Source organism: Odocoileus virginianus, chromosome 28, assembly GCF_023699985.2.
Source record: "Odocoileus virginianus isolate 20LAN1187 ecotype Illinois chromosome 28, Ovbor_1.2, whole genome shotgun sequence".
Classification (NCBI taxonomy): domain Eukaryota; kingdom Metazoa; phylum Chordata; class Mammalia; order Artiodactyla; family Cervidae; genus Odocoileus; species Odocoileus virginianus.
In genome coordinates this window covers 28067192-28087587 of record NC_069701.1, presented here as the reverse complement: position 1 = coordinate 28087587, position 20396 = coordinate 28067192, and the positions used below count along the sequence as shown (strand labels likewise).

Here is a 20396-nt window from a genome sequence, read left to right as displayed (position 1 = left end):
GGGTATATGTCCAAGTTCCCCTGACTCCATCCCTGTTTTTTACCTATTCACTCAGCATAGAGGTAATGACTAATTGCCGTGCGGTTAGGAAGGAGGCAAACAAAATAGCCTCTTCTCTCCAGGAGCTGAGAGGCTCTTTGGATCTGCAAAAAAATCTGGATCCAAGCTTACTAGGAATGAAATCCCAGCTCCCAGCCTCTGTTTCTTAGCTGATTTGAAAACCCAACCCAGCATTTCTGACAAAGTGCATTTTTAACATTCCTTCACAGCAGTTGCAGTTTATTTGTAGCATCCTGCCTCTCGGAAGCCTGGTGGGATGACTGTAGGTGTACAGAACCAGTGAAAGGGGGAAGCCCAAGTAAGACGCGATGAGGACTGGGGATGGAGAAAACCCAGTTTACTCCCACTTTTCACTCATTTGGAAAATGCCTTTCTGACTGTAAAACCAAATCCATACTGCATAGAACTCCCTCCTAAACAGAGTGCTTACTGATTTCCAAGGACTGAATAAAAGTTCTTGGAAAAACTTAACAAATACTAACAGATAACAGTGTATATATATCTGTATACATAAACAGTTTTATGTATGTGTGTATATACTTGTGTGTATGTATATAATATATATTATATATATACAGTAAGTCCCCTAGATTCGAAGCTTCAACTTGTGAACTTTCAAAGATGTGAAGGTTCATTTGCATGTCCAGTCACATAAGGTGAGTCACATGCTTGCATTCTCTACAGTGTACTTCACTGTTCAGTACTGTATGGAGTACGGTAGTACAGAATCTTTATTTCAAGTCCAGGATGTCCAGAAGCAAGTGGAAACACAGTGGTATATAGCTGATTGTGTTAGGTATCTAGGCTAACTCTCTTGCACTTATGAAAAAAATTGGATTTAACGCACTCTCAGCATGGAACTCATCTGGATGTAGGGTACTTACTTGATTTTACTTTTTATATTTTATATAAAATAGTATTTAATAAAAATATAATATATATATATATGATTATGGGCTTCTCAAGGAGCACTGGTGGTAAAGGACTGCCTGCCAGAAGAAGAGATATAAGGGACATAGGTTTGATCCCTGGGTCAGGATGATCCCTTGGAGGAGGGCATGGCAACCCACTCCAGTATTCTTGCCTGGAGAATCCCAAGGACAAAGGAGCCTGGACAAAGGCTACAGTCCATGGGGTTGCAAAGAATTGGACACACCTGAGCGACTGAGCATGTATATATATATAACATATATATATATACACACACTTTTTGTACAGTATTTTGTAAAGGGTTTTCCATATGTATCATCTAACACCTCACAGGAATTCTGGCCGGAGGTATTATTCAGCTCCCTGATTCGTAGGTGGGGATAAGTTGCCTGGTAGGTAGAAGGGCCAAAATTTGAAGCCGGGGCCTCTGGAGTTACATCTCTGCTCAGTTATCTGCCTAAATCGCCTCTCTCCTCCCACTAAGAAAACATACAAGGTAACAGTTAAAATCCAGAGTGCTAGTTGAGCAATGATAGGTGAGTGGTCTCTCTGGAAACTTTTTCAGCTTCCCCCTAGAGCTTGTAAGCAAAGTGTAAATTGACTATGTGCTTAGGAATTTACCAGCTCAGACAGACTGAAACAATTAGACAGGAGGCCAAGTAAGAGTGAGAGAGGGAGGCAGACCCCAGGCATGTGAGCTGAGCCGACATTCCTTTTAAAAGCTTCCTTTGGCCCCTTTCTCGATTGGCTGAAACCCTAGAGGGTTGACTGGCTAAACCACTTCCTCTCAGAAGTGTCTGTCCTCCCCAAGGGAGCTTGGGATGTGTAGTCTTGAAATCAGCTGAACTTTCAGAATCCTTCAGCCGGACTCCCTGGTTGAAGAAGTGCAGACTGGATTTCAATAGCTTTTCTGTATGATGAAGTGACCAGTGTGCTTTTTGCAAAAACACAGAGTTCTTCCAGGCTAAGAGTTGAAGCCTCTGTTTATGGATCAGAACCCCGCCCCCTGTCCCCTGTTTCAGTTCTTTATTATCTCCCCTCTCCTTCCAAAGAGACTAAGCACCATTGGCAGCCTCATCAGCGCTGCTGCTGGAGGTAGATCCCCTATCAGACGGGGAGCAGTTCTCAGCAGCAGAGGAGCCCTGCCCAAGGGCTGCTCCCCAAAGTGGCACCTTTTGAGTAGTTTCTAAGGGGACCTGTTTACATGATGGCTGTTAATAATAGATTTTAGAGGAAGTAAGAGTACGAAACCAAGCCCACAGACCACTTACAGAAAACACTGCATATTGTTTTGTTTTGTTTTCTAATTTCCTCCCTCCCTGTTGCCCAGGCCTGGCAGCTCCTTGGCTTAGGGCAGTCAGGTGGGTTTTTTTTTTGGCCCTGGCATTCTGGAAACCTCATGCTCTCATTTGGTCTAAGTTAGTAACAATCCATGTGAAGGTCCACACTTGATGCAATACTCACAGACTAAATAAACACTGTACACACAGATGGCTCAGGAGCATGTAGATTTCATTGGTTTAATAAAATAGCAATCAACTTAGGCGTCATTACATTTCTAGTGGTCACTGACCATTAAGAATGTTGCAAAACAACAGATATTGAAAATATGACTTCCCTTGTATGGGAGTCAACAATAGTTTTTGACACCCACCCCCACCCCGCTCCCTGCCCGCCACACACACAGAATGACTTCTTATTCGAAAGGGCTGTTGAGCAGTGTCTCAAACTATGGGGAAGACGGTTTCCATTGGAACTTCCCACAGGCTTGCCATGCTCCTCTCTGCTTGGCCTGTGTTTTTGCCTCCTTTTAATTGCTTTCCTTTCTTTTTTCTGCTTTCCAATGTTGTGTTCGTTTCTGCTGTACAATGAGGAAAGTCAGCTATATGTATACATATATCCACTCCTTCTTGAGCCTCACCATCCCTCCCACCTCTTTGGGTCACCACAGAGCATGGAGGCGAGTTCTCTGTGATGGGCAACAGCTTCCCACTAGCTATGTTTTACAGATGGTAGTGTGTATGTGTCGAGGTTACTCTCCCAATTCACCTTCCCCAACACTGCCATGTCCACACATGCATTCTCTAAGTCTGCCTCTATCCCTGTCCTGGAAATGGGTTCATCTGTACCACCTTTCTAGATTCCACATATCTGCATTGATAGACTCAAAGCACTTCATGACATCTGTACAGAACGGTTGAGAAGGGGAAAGTTGGATTAGTAGCCAAGACGGTGAAGTTCCTATTTGTCCTCTGTGTCGAATCAGCCAGCTCCCTTGCAGTAAGTTAGTAAATCACAAATCTGAGCATTGCAGGGAATAAGTGCCAGCCCTCACTCCATACAAATGCTTCTAAGGAGGAAACGGTGTCCTGGTCCTGTTATAAGTGGACCAGGTTTCTAAGTGTAGAATAAATGTTTGGGAAACAAATTCTAGGGGCGATATTAGATAAATTCTAAGACTTCGTAAAGATGATGGACCTTAGCCAGTGCTTCAATAGCCAGGGCATATTAAGAAAACCTCTTAAAAGCATGACCTCCAATGCCTCACCATCCCATCTTTCTCACAGAAGTCAGAAGTGTGTGCCTTGATTTTCCCTAATGACTACTTAGCAGGTTTCAGAATTGGTGAGAAAACTGCTTGCCTGAGATAAGAGATTTGCAAGAAAATCCAGCTGGAATATTCTGAAACATCCCTGGCCTTTATCATTTCTCTTTCTATGCTTAGGTCACTTATATAAAATTTTTATTTTCTGCTTTCTTAGAAGTCCACTAGGAAACCCCTATAGAAGTATACATACAAACTTATTCCTCTAAAGACTAACATCCTTGTTGAGTGTTGACAGTGAGAGAAGTGCAATACAATGAGAATAGGAAGAAACAATTAGAATTCCATCTTCAATTTTTTTCCATCACTCTTAAAAGTTTTCTATTTTGTATTTGTTTTATAAGCTAAATAATAACAAGTTTTATATATGCTTTATAAATTAATGTGCACATAACGAGAATGGTAACTCAGCTGGTAAAGAATCCACCTGGCCCCGGTTCAATTCTTGGGTCAGGACAATCCCTCTGGAGAAGGAATAGGCTACCCACTCCAGTATTCTTGGGCTTTCTTTGTGGCTCAGCTGGTAAAGAATCTGCCTGCAATGCTGGAGACCTGGGTTTGAACCCTGGGTTGGGAAGATCCCCTGGAGAAGGGAATGGCTGCCCACTCCAGTATTCTGGCCTGGAGAATTCCATGGACTGCATAGTTGATGGGGATGCAAAGAGTCGGACACAACTGACTGACTTTTACTTTATACATGCCTTATAAGTTAACGTGCATATAATGAGAATATTTACTTATATTTTTTAATGGTAGGGTGCACATTAAAATATTTAGACACATCGCTTCTTGGCCTTTTGGTTAAGATCAAGTATCAAAAATTTAGACACTAAAATTTGAAACGTGTCTCCTTTTGTTTTGTTGTTGGAGTTGCTCAGTTGTGTCCGACTCTGTGACCCCATGGACTGCAGCATGCTAGGCTTCCCTGTCTTCCTCTATCTTATGAAGTTTGCTCAAATTCATGTCCATTGAGTCGATGATGCCATCCAACCATCTCATCCTGTCACCCCCTTCTCTTCCTGCCCTCAACCTTCCCTTTTGTTTAAGTAGGTAAGTTGTCTAGAAGGTACTCAGTGTCACCCTAGGAAGTCTACTGGGTGACCAAGGCTGTGAGTCTAATTTTTTCTCACAACATCAAGGACTTTCCAGGGCTCATTCATTTTCATTGTGAAATAGAGGAAATGAAAATGAGCCAACTCACAGTGAAACAATTTGAGGCGAATTTCTTCCCTGGGAAGAAGAAAGATCTTAAAAATCTGCATGAGCCATAAACTCCTGGCACAGGACCAGAGGAAGCTGGACCACCTTATTCTCTGCTGGAGGATCGATTGGGGGAACGACCACTTGTGCTGGAGATGCTCAGAGGAGGCAAGAGTGAAGTCCAAGGTATGAGGTCTACCCTGGATGGATCTGCTTGCTTTGTTCTGGTTCCTGGATACATATCCATGGCCTTGGCTGTCCTCCTTTAAAACCCTTTTAGGCTGGAGGAAGATTTAAATAATATTTTTAAAAATCTCTGCAAACATCATCAACAATGTAAAGGTTAATTTTAAGTATCAGTTTGACTGTGGCCAGATTAAACAGTATTTCCGGTATGTAAGTGTGGGTGTTTCTGAATGAGATTAGCACTGAATGTGTGGATTCATTGAGGAGGTCTTCTCTCCCCAGTGCAGGCCAGAGGGCCCCCTCTAATCACGGAGGGTCTGAATAGAGCGAAAAGCAGAGGAAGGAGGAATTCACCCTCTGGGCTCTCTCCTTGTCTGCCCAAGCAGGACTTTTCTCCTGCCCTTGAGCTGAGATCTACACCATCAGCCGGTTTCCCTGATTCCCTTGAATCACACACTACTGGGTTCCCTTGAGGGCTTCCCAGGCAGCGTAGTGGGTAAAGAACCACTCCAGTATTCTTGCCTGGAGACTCCTTTGATGAGAGGAGCCTGGTGGGCTAGAGTCCACATGGTCGCAGAGTCAGACATGACTGAAGCAACTGAGCACGCTACGCATGGCTTCCCTAGGTGACCGACTTCAGACCGGGGGAATTCTTCAGCCCTCACAATTGCATGAGTTAAGTCCTCGTAATAAAGTTCCATATATATATATCCGCATTGGTTCTGTTTCTCTGGAGAGAGCTAATACAAGCAACACTAAAACCCACATAATTCTATACCTTCTGCTGTATGTACATGTGAAAAAGTTTTCACGGTGCCAGAAGAGATCAATAGGAAACTTTCCCTGGGAAAACCCTTGGACCTGGGGTAGGGGACAGGGGACAGAAGGTTGGTTGTAAATAAGAAAACGTTCTCCTCAGTTCTGAGAGAAGAAAGAACAATTTATTTAGTCAAATTATTTTACAACAGAGTCTTCACGGACAGCTCTCAACTTAACACTTAATATAGTTTAAAAAAAGTCAATGATTACCTGCAAAATTATATATATTTTAATATCTAAAAAATATATTGTATATATAAGGCAGAAAATCCCTCGTATCCACAAGGGAAAGTTTGGTTGCTGTTTTCCAAGTTGTGATGATTGTAGTTTAGTTATTTACAAACATCTCCAAATCAGTTAACGGTTTAAAGGGGTTGCCTTGACTCGCTTCTGCTCACTTGTTAAATAATTACAGTGATTCTCTTTCGGGTAAGTCAGTGACTTCAAAGTCCTGTTCTCTTTTCTGCAACACGTCACATTATGCTTTTTTTTTTTAAAAAAAAAAAAAACCAGCTATAAAAACGTACAAGCAGCCCAAATGTACAGATTGACAAAAAGATGTACAAATTACATTTAAAAAAAAATAACGACTGATCTGATAGGAACACTGTATCTGTGACCGAGGTCAACTCGTTTCTTTACTTTTTTTCACTTTTTAATTATTTACTTTTAATACTGTGAGATATATGAAAATAACTCTGCATAATTTATACAGTAAGTTGCTTTGTGGTTGGTGGACCCTGGACTGATCGTCTGACAAGCGCACAGCACTTGCGAATCTGTTTGTGTTTAAAAATCCCTAGGACTTTTCAAAGTACTGGGACCCACTGTCATTATTTTTTTTTTCAGTTATTTAATTCTTTGACTTTTCAGGAAAGTCTGTATTTGCATTAACATCTCTTAGTTCATATCTTGACTACTTCTAGACAGAATGGTCAGCCTAGCGCATATTTACTGCCCACTGAGAGGGATTCTGCAATGCCTGTGGCTTCTTAAATACACACTTGTTTCTTTCTGTTAAATTCCAGTTGGGTGAAAACTTCACTGGCCTTACAACCAATGTTCCAGTTGCCCTCCACTGAGTTAGGTCTTCCTAAGATAAGATGATAAGCTTCCTGCCTCTAGTTCACTAAATCTCAAACCAGAGCATAACTGGTTAAGTCCATGATTCTTTATCCTACTGAACCCTTCAAGGTTCAAGATGAGACCCGTGTGTTGGTAAGAAACTGCTTTTGGTCCTAAAAATATGAATCTATATACAGTTTCTTTCCCAGAACCATGACACAACCATTCCAGTAATCTAAATATTCAACTCATAAGTTGACAGGAGACTGGGACTCCAAACTGACATACTGGCCCATGAAATTATCCATCTCTTTGTTCAAGGTAGAGAAAAGCAGGAGTTACCAATGTTAAAAAAAAAAAAAAGAAGAAGAAGAAGAAGAAGAGTTGTTTTTAAAGAACAGGTACAAAAGTTCTATTCAACAAGAAAGAGCATCCAGTTTTGTTTTCTCTCCAAAGCCACGTAAGTCCAATGGGAGGTGTAAGGGAGGGGGCTTCAGCGAGAAGGCCACCGATGAGGAAGCATCTAGTAGTAGCTGCCTAAGTGTGAGGGCACGTGGGTGTTGGGGTGGCGGGGGACGTTGGGGTTGGGGTAGATGCCCCCCGTGGGGGAGGTCCAGTATTGTGACGCCGCTCCGAAGAAGCTGGAGGACGTGACCGGCATGGAGGACGGGTGGGGAGGGACAAAGTTCACCTTCTGTTGGTGGGTGTGGTAGGAAGGCACGTAGGAGATGTCCGAAGGGTACTTGTACATGGACGACTCAGTGGGATGCGGCTGCAGAGCCTGAGCGATGCCGTGGAAGTCAAATTTGTAGGCATACCTCTTGCCGTGCACTTTGGTCATAATGTTTTTATCGTAGTAGTATCGGAGGGCCCGGCTCAGCTTGTCGTAATTCATGTTGGGTTTGCTCTTGCGCTCCCCCCAGCGCCGGGCCACCTCGTCGGGGTCCGTCATTTTGAACTCCCCGTTGGTCCCCTCCCAGGTGATGCAGCTGGCGTTGGCGCTGTCCGAGAGCAACTCCAGCAGGAACTGCCACAGCTGGATCTGCCCGCTTCCTGCAGGAGAGAGCAAACAGAAGCTCCGCCTGAGAAATCAGAACCCGATCCCCAAGTGCAAGGGTCCAGCTCACCCCGGACAGGAACCCCAGGATCTCCTTCTACAGTCAGAGTCCACTTCTCACCGAGACTGGCATAATCAGCAAGGTTAGCTCTTTAGATAAGCTGCCCCCAGCCTGGTGACATTCACCCGGAGCCAGCTGTGTGGCTTGGGGCGAGTCACGCCCCATCCCTTTGGGGGAAGATGCTTGCCTCTCTTCTTCTGTAAAGGCCTGGATCACTGTCTACTCCTTACTCAGTGCTGGCCTCCCTCAGAGTCCCAGGGGAACGTGTGACAGCACTTTAGGCTGAAGCATCCTGAACTGCTCCTTAGCCTTTGTGCTTGGCTCTCGGCTCTAAGTTCCACAGAGAAGAACATGGGCAGAGAGAAAAAAAAAAGAGGAGAGAGAGCTGGTGGCTTTCTCACCCTCTGAGCAGAAACGGCCTGGAGACAGGATCAGTGAGACTTCCCTGGTGGGATGGTGCTGGCCTCGCAATTCCAAAGGGCCTATTAACTCACACAGGAGGTGCTCTTAGTTCAGAACTCGCTTGAGAGTTACCTGAATCACAAACCCTTAAAATACATACACTGTCAAGTTTATTTTATCTGCAACCTCTTTTATGAAGCCAGGTAATGCTGCAATACTACCTAAAGTGAAGACTGAGGCAGCTTTAGAATATGTATTCACCGAGAGCTGGCTAGAACTTGTTTCTTGCCCTTCCACACCCACCCCCATCTTTCCCTGCTGAAACTTATCTCAACCTCAGTGCACGTATATGGGGCTAAAATGTTTGTGGTCCAGAGGCATCTTCAGCTTATGGATATCATCACCACCTACTGACAAGTCCTGTTCTTTCCTTGTGCACTAGAGAAACAGGGGTCAAACAGTTCAAGGAAAGGCATACATGTCCCTCCCCAGTCAGGTGTCTGAACTGAGGACCCCTAAGTGATCTCATAAAGCTATAGAACATTCTGGAACACAACCTTTCAGGCCAAAGTAAACTCACCAGGATTGGCTAGGCGACTGCTGGTTGGGCCCAGGATCTGATATGGATCTAAGGAGACAAGAAAGGAAATTTGCTTCACTGTTATGAAAAATATAAAAACAACAGCATTAACAATAAGAATACCCCTAAGGGTTCTATTTTTATTTCGATATCACAGGAAACCCTGATTTCAGAAAACTGCACTGCTTTTATATGCAGACCTCAAAGATCATGATCAGAGTTATGGTCTATATCCCTGTTATCACAGAAACAACTCGAAATAGTGATAGTATCATTTTTTCATATTTAGTGTCTGAAATTTATAGATAATGCTGCCATTACCTACAAGAGAATAAGAAAAAAAAAATGGAAAGGAACTAGCTGATATCCAATCACATGAATAAGGTGAAGTATGGCTTATTAAAGGAGCTTAAGGTCTAACAGTGTCTTTGTGCAGGTCTTACAACAGTCTTTGTAAAAATTTATTTATTTACTCCTGACCATGCCATGCAGCCTGTGGGATCTCAGCTCCCTGATGAGGGAAGCGCTGAGTCTTAACCACTGGACCACCAGGGACTGCCTTTGTTCTGTTCAGTCACTCAGTAATGTCTGACTCTGTGATTGCATGGACTGTAGCCCGCCAGGCTATTCTGTCCGTGGGATCCTCCAGGCAAGAAAGCTGGAGTGGGTTGACATTTCCTTCTCCAGGGGATCTTCCTGACCCAGGGATCGAATCCATGTCTCCTGTGTCTCTTGCATCGGCAGGAGGACTCTTTATCACTGAACCACCTGGGAATCCCTGACTGGTCTTTAATAGCTCTAACTATTAGGAACAACTTTACATGTCTTTCTTTCTCTGATGCAGCATAAAATACACATGCCTGGAAACCAAGTAGCCTGGGTTCTAGCCCAACTAAGTTATCAGCTAAATAACTCAGTGGACAGTCTCTAGGTATTGCTTTTCTCCTTTGCAAAATGATAGGTGTGGCTCTTGGATTCTCCAGTTCCCCCGCCCAGTACAGCCTTCTATGATTTTAAGCTTGGAAATGTTGGCACCAACCAACCAGAATTTGCATTTTAGCCATAAAATGATTATATATTTATATATATACATTTTAATTTCTTTTTTAAGATAATATCTCTTTATTTTATTTATTTATTTTGGCCTCACCATGTGGCATGTGTGATCTCAGTTCCCTGATCAGGAGTCAAACCCCTGCCCCCTGCAGTGGAAGCGTGGAGTCTTAACTACTGGACAGCCAGGGCAGTCCTTAAAATGATTATTCTTAAATCTTAGTTTACGTAAAACTTATGTGATAGTTTAGCCATAAAAGAAACCTTTGCAATACTGACATAGTGAGGACTGTCTTCTTTTCAGCTGAGATCATGGTAGAGAGCTGGATCACAGCTTGGTGATGATGTCATATGTTTGATACAATTTTACAATTTCTATAACTATAATTTTAAAAAATCAAAATAATTTTGGGGTTTTTGCTCACAACCACAAATTAACTTGAAGAGTCCTTAAGACCTCTCAGTCTACCCCTTTCTATCCTCATGCTGTGACAGCTAAAGTATTTTGGGGAAGGTAATTTTGCCACTTGATGTGAAGAGCTGACTCACTGGAAAAGACCTTGATGCTGGGAAAGACTGAGGGCAGGAGGAGAAGGGGGCGACAGAGGAAGAGATGATTAGAGAACATCACCGACTCAATGGACATGAGTTTGAACAAACTCCTAGAGACAGTAAAGGACAGGGAAGCCTGGCGAGCTGCAGTCCATGGGGTTGCAAAAGTCAGACACGACTGAGCGACTGAACGACAACGTCTAATTTTGTTGTTGTTGAGGATTTCTTTAAATCCTCCATGTCAGATCCTCTCTATCTGACTTGTGTTTCATGGTCAGCAGCTTTCCTGAAGAAATGCAGGTCAACTTTCTACTGCTTATCTTCAGTGGAGATGGGAAAACCAAGTCTGTTAACCCAAAGCAACAGCGTGTTCAGAGCTTACGCTAAGCTGTGTCCCATAGAGAGACTGAGCTGGGCTTGGGAGGGCACACATGACTGTCTTCAGATTCATGAAGAACCTTCACAGAGAACAAGAGGAAGACTTTTAAACAGGGCAAACTGGGAAGCTTGAATGGAAGATACAGCACTGGGAGAACTTTGGCTCAAATGGTGGAATTGAGCCTAGTCAGGTATTGAGCTCCCATAGCTCTAAGTATTCAAGTGGAGATGGTGCAATCACAAGACTGAGATGTTACAGGAGGATGTTGTAGACTTAGATGTCTCTAGGTTCCCTTGCCATACGAAGAGTCTCCAATTCCATGGTTTTCAAAGTTGCTCTGCCTTAATTGTTAAGGAGATTCATTACAGGGATGGAAGAAGGTGAAGCAACTTGGGAGCCTGGGATGATAGCTCTCGTATTCCCCGAATCCAGCCGTGTGGCTTCTGGCAAATCAGTTCACCTCTTTAGACCTCCGTTTCTTTATTTTACAACATGAAGCATGTTAATCTTGAGGTTCCTTTCACCTCTGATATGTCATGAGTATCTCCATGTTCCAGGGCTAGGTATGCCATGCACAGATCTAGTACAGTGTCAAATAAAAGATTCTATGAAGAAAAACAGGGATGACAAACACAAGATATTGTCTAAATCCTCCTCTGCTGACCACGTGGCACCAATGGCCGCACAGGAAACAAAAGAGGGTTCGAATATCATGGGCAGGTACCTGGTTGGGGCCGCTGTTCAGTATTCTTACTCATTGTTTGTGCTCCAGCAAGAGGGGGACCTGCAGCAAGAAGAGAAATATGCTAAGTGGAGCCATTCTCCATGAAGGGGGAGGGAATGTCTCGTCAAGCACATCCGCACCCAGGAGGACAAATGTGCTTTCTCATTCATTCACTCACTCAGTCATTCTACTCATTTATTCATTTTATGTTATAAATATTTATCCAGAATCTATGTACTGGCACTGTTCTCAATGCTAGAGACCCAGCACTGAGCAAGGGGTTCCTGCCAGAGCTTACGTTTTAATGGGGGAGACAATGATAAACAGCAATAAATACGTAGAAGGAGCATGTCTGATGGTATTGGGGCTGTGGATTTCATTTTTAAATAGAAAACCAAGAAAGGTCTTTAAGGAGAAGGTGGTATTTGAGTGCCAGTCTCCTGCTCCTGTGTTTCCACGTCTTGTGAGCTCCCCTCTTTGCGGCATCTCTTAGGACACCCTTGCTGCTCCTGCCACCATGTCACATCTCCATGTTAGAGCTGTGCTGCTTCTTGTACCATCTTTGGTTTCATCTGACTGGCAGCCTCACCACTCCTCTCTCTTCTCACTGACCCATCAAATGCTATTTAGCCAGTTTAATCTCCATAAACCACTTCACCCCACCATCCAAAAACCTCAGTGACTCACTGTTGACTAAAGCACTGAGATCTACGGTCCGAGCATCTTTGAACCCCTTCCTTACCCTTCCAGACTTTTTTTTTCCTTCATGCACCCTAAATTCCAGGAACCCAAGTCCTCCCTGACTCTCAGACATGTTGACCTTGATGTCTTTCCCTGACCCCGCCTCTTCTGGGAGGGCATCTTTCCCATCTCTCTGGGTCCAAATCCTGCCTCTCTTTCTAGAACCAACTCTAGAACCAGGTCCCCAAGGCATTCCTGACACAACCCGGAAAGAAAGGGGTGTGTGTGTGTGTGTGTGTGTGTGTGCATGCGCACACTCGACTCCTCTCCCCTCCTGGAGAGACTGGTCCATACCTGGTTCACCATGTGAAACCCACACTGCCCAAGGCTGGAGGTAGAGTAAACAGATAATACATATTATTAAAAGGGCTTGTGGCTATTTCCTGGGCATTAATTTTCAGCCCTAACCTCTATCTTGAAAGAATTCCCTTCACCATCCATTTTTGTGCTTGATATTTTACCTCCTAGAGACAGCAAGATTGACACATTCTGGGTCAGGACTTTATGAGTCATTCTTTCCTCTGCACTCTCCACAGGAGATTCTGGGTCAGATTTCAACACAAATTGATGTCATACCACTAGCATCTTCTCATCCGGTTACCACCCCACCTCAGCATTCCATGAAATGGGGTAGAGATATTGGTATGATTATATCTTGACAATTAGGGAAGCAGGCGAAGTCATGGAGGGTCATTGTTGAAACTTAAATGGCAGAATCCAAATCCAGGGATTTTTCATTCACACAGAACCTTGTCCTAAGAAACTTGACAACTTTAAACATTCTAAAGCCAAATGCAGTAAAACAAAACTCAAAGGTCTGAGTGAAAGTTCCATTATCTTTCTGGGACTAGGTATCAGTCACAGGTTCTACACTGGCAATTAATTTTGATGTCCACTCAGAAAGCAGAAAAAGAAAATGCTTGCTCTTCTCTTTGTTTCTCTTATGACCCTATTCTCCACCCCACCCTCAGAAAAAGGTTTTCCTCCCAAAGAACAGAGTGACGTTTACTTACTTTTGTTGAGGCCAGAATTCATGTTACTGCCCCAACCTCCTCTCCTGACTGAGTCATAGGAAGGGTCTAGTGGAAAAAACAAATAGAGATCCATCAGCCTCAATCGACGTGGATTTGAGCAAACTCCAGGAGATGGTGGGCAGGAGAACCTGGCATGCTACAGTCCATGGGGTGGCAGAGTCAGACACAACTAAGTGACTGAACAACGACGACAGCATCTCCTGCTCTTCAGAAAGGTTGCCTCAAGATTTTCTTTTAGTGATTCAGAAAAGTTTAATTTAGCAATAACTTCAAGCATCACTAAATTCCAGAAGTGCATTTCCCTGGGGCAAATGGGGACGGACGGAAGGAACATTGACACACTGATTGGGAGTCAAAGAGGTGGAAAGAACCCTGAATTAAAAGTCACAGGGCTGGTTCAGGTTCTATTCTTCCACCATCTGTTGTGAGGCCTTGGATGAATCTAGACATCCTTGGGCCTCAGCTTTTCACCATATGTAATTAAGAGTCTTCCCTGGTGGTCCAGTGGATAAGACTTCGTGCTCCCAATGCAGAGGGCCTGGGTTCAATCCCTGGTCAGGGAACTAGATCCCACATGCTACAACTAAGAGTTCACATGCTGCAACTGGAAAAAAAAAAAAAAAAAGATCACACATGCTGAATCTAAAAGAAACCCTGCATGCCACAGTGAAGACTGAAGATCTCGTGTACTGCAACAAAGACACGGCACTACCAAACACTTTTTCTTTTTAAATACGGAAATAAGATTTTACATGATTTAATCATCTTAAAGGATGTGCGAATATTATCAATTGAATATCTGTGTCCTCCTCAAACTCATATGCAGATGTCTAATCCCCAGTGTGATCGTAATAGGAGGTGGGGTCTTGGGAGGTAATTTAAGTCTTCAGGGTGGGGCCCGTATGAATAGGATTAGTGCTCTTATAAGCAGAGGTCACAGAGGTAGCTTGCCTGCATGCCTCCCGCCATATGAGGGCACAACAAGAAGGCAGTCATCTGCAATCCAGATGGGAGGTCCTCCAACACCTGACCGTGCTGGCATATGACCTGACTTTCAATCTACAGAACTGTCAGAAGTTAGTGTTGTTTATAAGCCTCCCAACTTATCATACTTTGTTGCGGCAGCCCCAAGGGATGAAGGCAGGTAATGATGAAATGAAATAACACATGTGAAGCCTCTTACAAGGCATTCTACAAATATAATCTTAATAAATAATCTGACAAGTTTAGAAAGAAAAAAAGTGTCCAAAGCCTGTGTTGCAAAACCCTTTAAACAGCTCTGCAGAGATGGTCATGTCTAGATTAAAGGCTCATGGACAAACTGTCTCATAGCCGTGCCTCAAGGGCCCAGCGGTGGCTTCAGCCTCTCATTCCAGCACATGTTTGGGCACATTCTGGACTCTCCTTGGCCTCTCAGCTTTTCTGTTGATAGTAGAGAGAGCTGGGTGATGACCACAGCAAAAGGAAAAGGGCCAGAGGTGTGACTGGACCAAGAAACAAGGGGCTGGAGAGACACTTCCCACCTGGACTGCAGAGAGGCTTCTAGATCACCTTGGTGGACACTCTACTGAACCTGAACATTCATGATCCCAACCCTTTTCTTGAAAGAATCCACATACCTCCTTAACCCTGTGCAAAAACTGCTTAACCGACTGGCTGGAAATGTCTTTTTCCTTTCTCACGCTGTGAGTCCCGTGGAGACACGGAGCAGGAATAGCAGAAGAGCTTAAGGATATAGAATTATGACTTTCAAAGTCTTTCCACGGACAACAAAGAAACCATAAAAACCATCCGGACAAATGGAGTGCAAACCTCATCAAACGACTGTCAGACAGGGTGAAACGCAAACCATCCCCCTCCGCCCCTTCTGAGCCTCACAAACAAATTAGAATAAGAACTGTGAAGATGGGCTGGCTGGTCCCATGGCCTGTTCTGATTGTTTCTGGCCAAGAACCACCAAACTACAGGAACAGATTTTTGGTGGAAAAATCCACGTGCAGATGTACATTCCTCCTAGTTTTGGAAAAGCCAGGGCAGTTTTGAAATTACAATCTTTAGCAATTGGCATGAAAAGCAAAACAGAAAGTGAGGGGATGGAAATGGGACGAAGGGGAGGGAAGGGGACAAAAGAGACAGACCTGGCTCATTTGAGTTGTCTGTTTATATTTTTTACTTTCTTTCACAATTCCTTCTGCAAATAGATTCCCGTGCTTGCTTAAAAACAAAGCAAAACAGAAACAAACAAAGAACCTAACTTGTTTACAAGCTGGGGTATGTGGTTGAAGGTTCTCATGGGTATTTTCTGGACTGTCTACAGGGGGCAACAGTGTGTATGAAGCTGGGGGACCCATGAGGAAAGGCCAGGTTCTTCCAAAATTCTTCTTTGAGGGGGGTTGGGGTGCTGGTTAGGCCTCCAGGCATTTGTCTGGGACTGATTTCTGCAATGGATTGTGTATTTGGCTACAGAGTGCAAGTGAAAGAATATGAAACAAGTCCACTATTCTTGCCTTTATTATTTTTATTAAATTAATTAGTTAGCTAAAATTTTTATTGCAGTATGTTGTGTTAATTTCTGCTGTACAGAAAATGAATCAGTCATGTGTATACATATATCCCCTCTTTTTTATATTTCCTTTCCAATTAGATCACCACAGAGTACTCAGTAGAGTTCCCTGAGTTATAGAATAGGTTTTTATTAGTTATCTGTTTTATACATGTGTGTGCTGTGTGCTCAGTCATGTCTGACTCTTTGCGACCACATGGACTATAGCCCACCATGGGATTTTCCAGGCAAGAATACCAGAGTGGGTTGCTATTTCCTCCTCCAGGGGATCTTCCCTACCCAGGGGTTGAACCCATATCTCCTGCACCCCATGCATTGGAAGGCAGGCTCTTTTACCACTGAGTCACCTAGGAAGCACCATTTTATATACAGTAATGTATATATGTCAATTCCAACCTCTCAGTTCATCCCACCCCTCCTCCATCCCCCTTGGTATCCATACTTGTTTTGTTCTCTATATCTGTGTCTCTATTTCTGCTTTGTAAATAAATAAGCTCATCTATACCAATCTTTTCAGATTCCACATATATGTGTTAATATACAATATTTGTTTTTCTCTGACTTCACTCTGTATAAAAAAACATGATTCAAAAAGACACATACACCCCAGTGTTCACTGCAGCACTGTTCACAGTAGCCAGGACATGGAAACGAAGTAAATGTCCATCAACAGAGGAATGGATAATGATGATCTAGGACATATACACAATGGAATATTATTCAGCCATAAAAAGGAACACAACTGGGTCACTTGTAGAGATGTGGATAGACCCCTGTCCTTGCCTTTAAACAGGAGAAGACAACAAATAGAAGACTGTGAGGATGTACAGGTCATGTGCCAAAGGAGTGCTGGAGATCCTGGGGGTGAAGGAGGGAGAAGCGAGTCTAAGTGGGGCCGGGTGGCTTGAGTGAGGCCTATTTGGAGAAAAGAGAGCACACATCAGAGGTGGGCACGTGGCAGATGTGAGCAGTGAGATGGGAATGTGGCGGGTGGGAGACAACCACCTGTGGGTCTGCAGTGGGGGGATGAGGAAGACAGGGTTGAGGTTAGGCTCGAGACCATGTCCACAGCCGATCAACAAGCTTAGTGGCCCTGGGTCACCGGCAGTAGAAACCAGGAGAGGCCCGGGGCAGGTGGCAATACCGTGAACACAAGGTGTGGTGGAGCATGCAGCCTGTGGTGGATGGATGGAGTGGGTACCGGGGGGACGAGAGATGAACCCAGCAGGAACGGAATAGAAAGTGGAATAGAAAGTGATAAATTCATGCAAAGAGAAATAGCAAATCACTAAGTTCCAGGAATTGGTGTGTGTTATCTGAAGTTCTGACTTGACTTCTGACTTACTCTGCACTGATAAGATCTCTGACTCAGAGTTTTCTAAGCACTTTTTCTTCTAGATCCTTAGTTTACTGGAGGAATCCATCCTCTCTGAAAGCTATGTTATATTTGTTCAGAAGAAACTTTTTTTTTAAGAAACTTCTTAAGGCCCACCTTAAGGCTATGGCTATAATTACCATCGACTTCTTACTAGCTATTCCTCCTATTCTTTTTTTTTATTAATTTTTTTTAATTGAAGGATGATGGCTTTACAGAATTTTGTTGTTTTTCTGTCAAACCTCCAAAATGATTCAGCCATAAGTATACATATATCCCCTCCTATTCTTTTATTCTAACACCAGAGGCATGCAAAAGTTACATGACGCCTGGATGAAATCCCTGTAACCAACAGAGGGCAGGTCATGGCTGGATTTTTCTCTAATGGTTGATACTCTATCAGAGGAGTGTCTGGCAGCCCTGTCTTTTCCTGCAATGCCCTGGGGGTCTGGGGGAAGCCTGGTTGAGAGAATTTTTGAGGTCCCCACCAACCCTAAAGTCCTACAGTAGGTACAAAAAAAAAAGTGACAGAAACAGAGAGGCCACGAACAACCAGCCTGAAGTGCACCCTCCAGCGAAGGTAACAGAGCAATAAACAGCATCGGTCATGCCTAGAGCCAAGGGTCCCAGAGTAGAGTGTGAAATCAGAGCCGCAAAGGCCACAAGGCTCCCTTCCCAGCTACTCTTTCATTTCCACCCACTTGCATGGAAAATCCTGCCCCTGGAATCTGAGTCCACGAAGGACACCTGGATCCATTTACTGAAGAGTTTAACAAATGCTGTCTGTGAACACTGGGGTACATGAGGGCACCTACTAAATGGAAGACTGAAATGAAAACCAGTGTTTTGGGAGTAAGTCCTACTTCAAGGATAGAGCTGAAGATGGGGAAGGCAAGATCATGAGCTAAGATCTGGCATTCTGCCTTAGAGGTTAGAAGCACTGGGGCAGCCCTGCAGATTAAATGAGATACCCAGGCAAACAGCTGGCACAGTGCCTAGCACAGAGTGAAACTCAGTGAACATTAGCAAGTAATATTATTGCAGTTATTGCTATATTTGCATTATTAAATACCTTATGAATGTTCAAACCCAGAAACAGATTGGCCAGCCCTACCGAATATACATTAACCTCCCTCCCTTTGCTTCTATCCATCTTACTTTGCTCTACTTATTTTTCCATGTATCACCTAATTTAATCAAGTAGTCTATGGTTTTTCCAGTGGTCATGTATAGATGTGAGAGTTGGACTACAAAGAAAGCTGAGCACCAAAGAATTGATGCTTTTGAACTGTGGTGTTGGAGAAGACTCTTGAGAGTCCCTTGGACTGCAAGGAGATCCAACCAGTCCATCCTAAAGGAGATCAGTCCTGGGTGTTCATTGGAAGGACTGATTTTGAAGCTGAAACTCCAATACTTTGGCCACCTGATGCGAAGAGCTGACTCATTTGAAAAGACCCTGATGCTGGGAAAGACTGAGGGCAGGAGGAGAAGGGGACGACAGAGGATGAGATGGCTGAACGGCATCACCGACTCAATGGTCATGGGTTTGGGTGGACTCCGGGAGTTGGTGATAGACAGGGAGGCCTGACGTGCTGTGGTTCATGGGGTCGCAAAGAATCAGGCGCGACTGAGTGACAGAACTGAACTGAACTGAATCCATGATGGTTATTGTCTGCATCTCCCACCTGAATGTCAGGTCCATTAGGGTCAGGACCCCTCTTTGGTTCTCTGATAGAACCAAGCACCCAGCCTAGAGCAAGCACACAATAAATATTGTGTTGAATGAAAGAATGAAGGCCCGGCCAACATTTTCTCCTTCTTGCTAAATAGACACACTTCCTCTTGTTGTTCACTATTTTCCTAGCTGATGGGCATTCAAAGCCTCTGCCCAGATTTCTCCCCACTAAATGAAGTCGCCAGGTGATTCCAGTCTGTGTGTGTGCTAAGTCACTTCAGTCGTGTCTGACCCTTTGTGACCCCATGGACTACAGTCAGGCTCCTCTGACCATGGGGCTCTTCAGGCAAGAATACTGAAGTGGGTTGCCATGCCCTCCTCCAGGGATGCCATGCCCTTCCCGGCCCAGGGATTGAACCTGAGTCCCCTATGTCTCCTGCACTGACAGGCAGGTTCTTTACCACTAGCACCACCTGGGAAATCCATTCCAGTCTGGGTGATGGGTGATATATGAGTGTACTCTGAGCAGAATGGCCTACAGTCCTCCTACAACAAAGCACAGTCAGAAACCTGTCCCCACGGAAGCCCAGGACTAGATGCCACTCATTCAGGTGACCTGCCGTGTATCCTCTATATATTTTAACAATGTCAATGTTCAAACGAAGACTTGTTTTTTGTTCCTAAAAGTCATACAAGTGAGAACTCAGCATGATGGTCAGTTCTGGTACCAGACACTCAAACTGAAATATGTCTACAACCAAAATGGAAAAGCCTGGACCCAAGAGCTACCCAACAACTCAGAGTCCTGCACACTCTGCCTCCCTGGTGCCCAGCTGCCCATCAGCATGTAGGCCGTTCTCCCGTGTGGCGTGCCTGGCTCAGGAGGCAGCCTTGAGTGTCCCCTGGGCCCCGCTGTCTGCTTTCTGAGAACTGACTTCTGAAAACACGCACTTAAGCGGCCAACCGAGGGTGTGTGTGTGCATGCTAAGTTGCTTCAGTCATGTCCGACCCTTTGTGAGCCCATGGACTGTATGTAGCCCGCCAGATTCCTCTGTCCATGGGATCCTCCAGGAAGGAATACTGGAGTGGATTGCCATGCCCTCCTCCAGGGGATCTTCCTGACCCAGGGATTGAACCCACATCTCGTGTCTCCTGCATTGGCAGGTGGGGTCTTTACCACTGGCGCCACCTGGGAAGCCTCTGACTAAGGGTACAACAGGTGAAAATGTGACTGTTAGGGACCCTCAGAGCAGCTGGTCTCAGAACTTTCGGGTGGCGGCAGATGCTTGATCAGCAAAAAATCACTTTTTACTTCAGTGATGCCTTCTACCCCTG

General features: G+C 44.3%; 1 protein-coding gene across 8 annotated transcripts in view; it reads right to left on the bottom strand.

The window, feature by feature from the left end:
* Positions 1–5900: 5900 nt before the first annotated feature.
* The window catches only part of FLI1 (Fli-1 proto-oncogene, ETS transcription factor), a 136282-nt gene continuing 121786 nt past the window's right edge, over positions 5901–20396 (bottom strand). For 5 of the 8 annotated variants that reach the window (XM_070457380.1, XM_070457378.1, XM_070457379.1 and 2 more), the window contains 5 exons: positions 13428–13493; positions 11674–11733; positions 8966–9013; positions 8385–8465; positions 5901–7918 (listed from right to left, as the gene is read on the bottom strand). In XM_070457380.1, coding sequence (XP_070313481.1) covers positions 7389–7918; positions 8385–8465; positions 8966–9013; positions 11674–11733; positions 13428–13493 — 785 coding nt within the window. In that variant the 3' untranslated portion in view covers positions 5901–7388. The remainder of the gene's footprint in view (positions 7919–8384; positions 8466–8965; positions 9014–11673; positions 11734–13427; positions 13494–20396) is intronic. The other 3 variants (XM_070457381.1, XM_070457383.1, XM_070457384.1) reach the window with 3 other exon arrangements.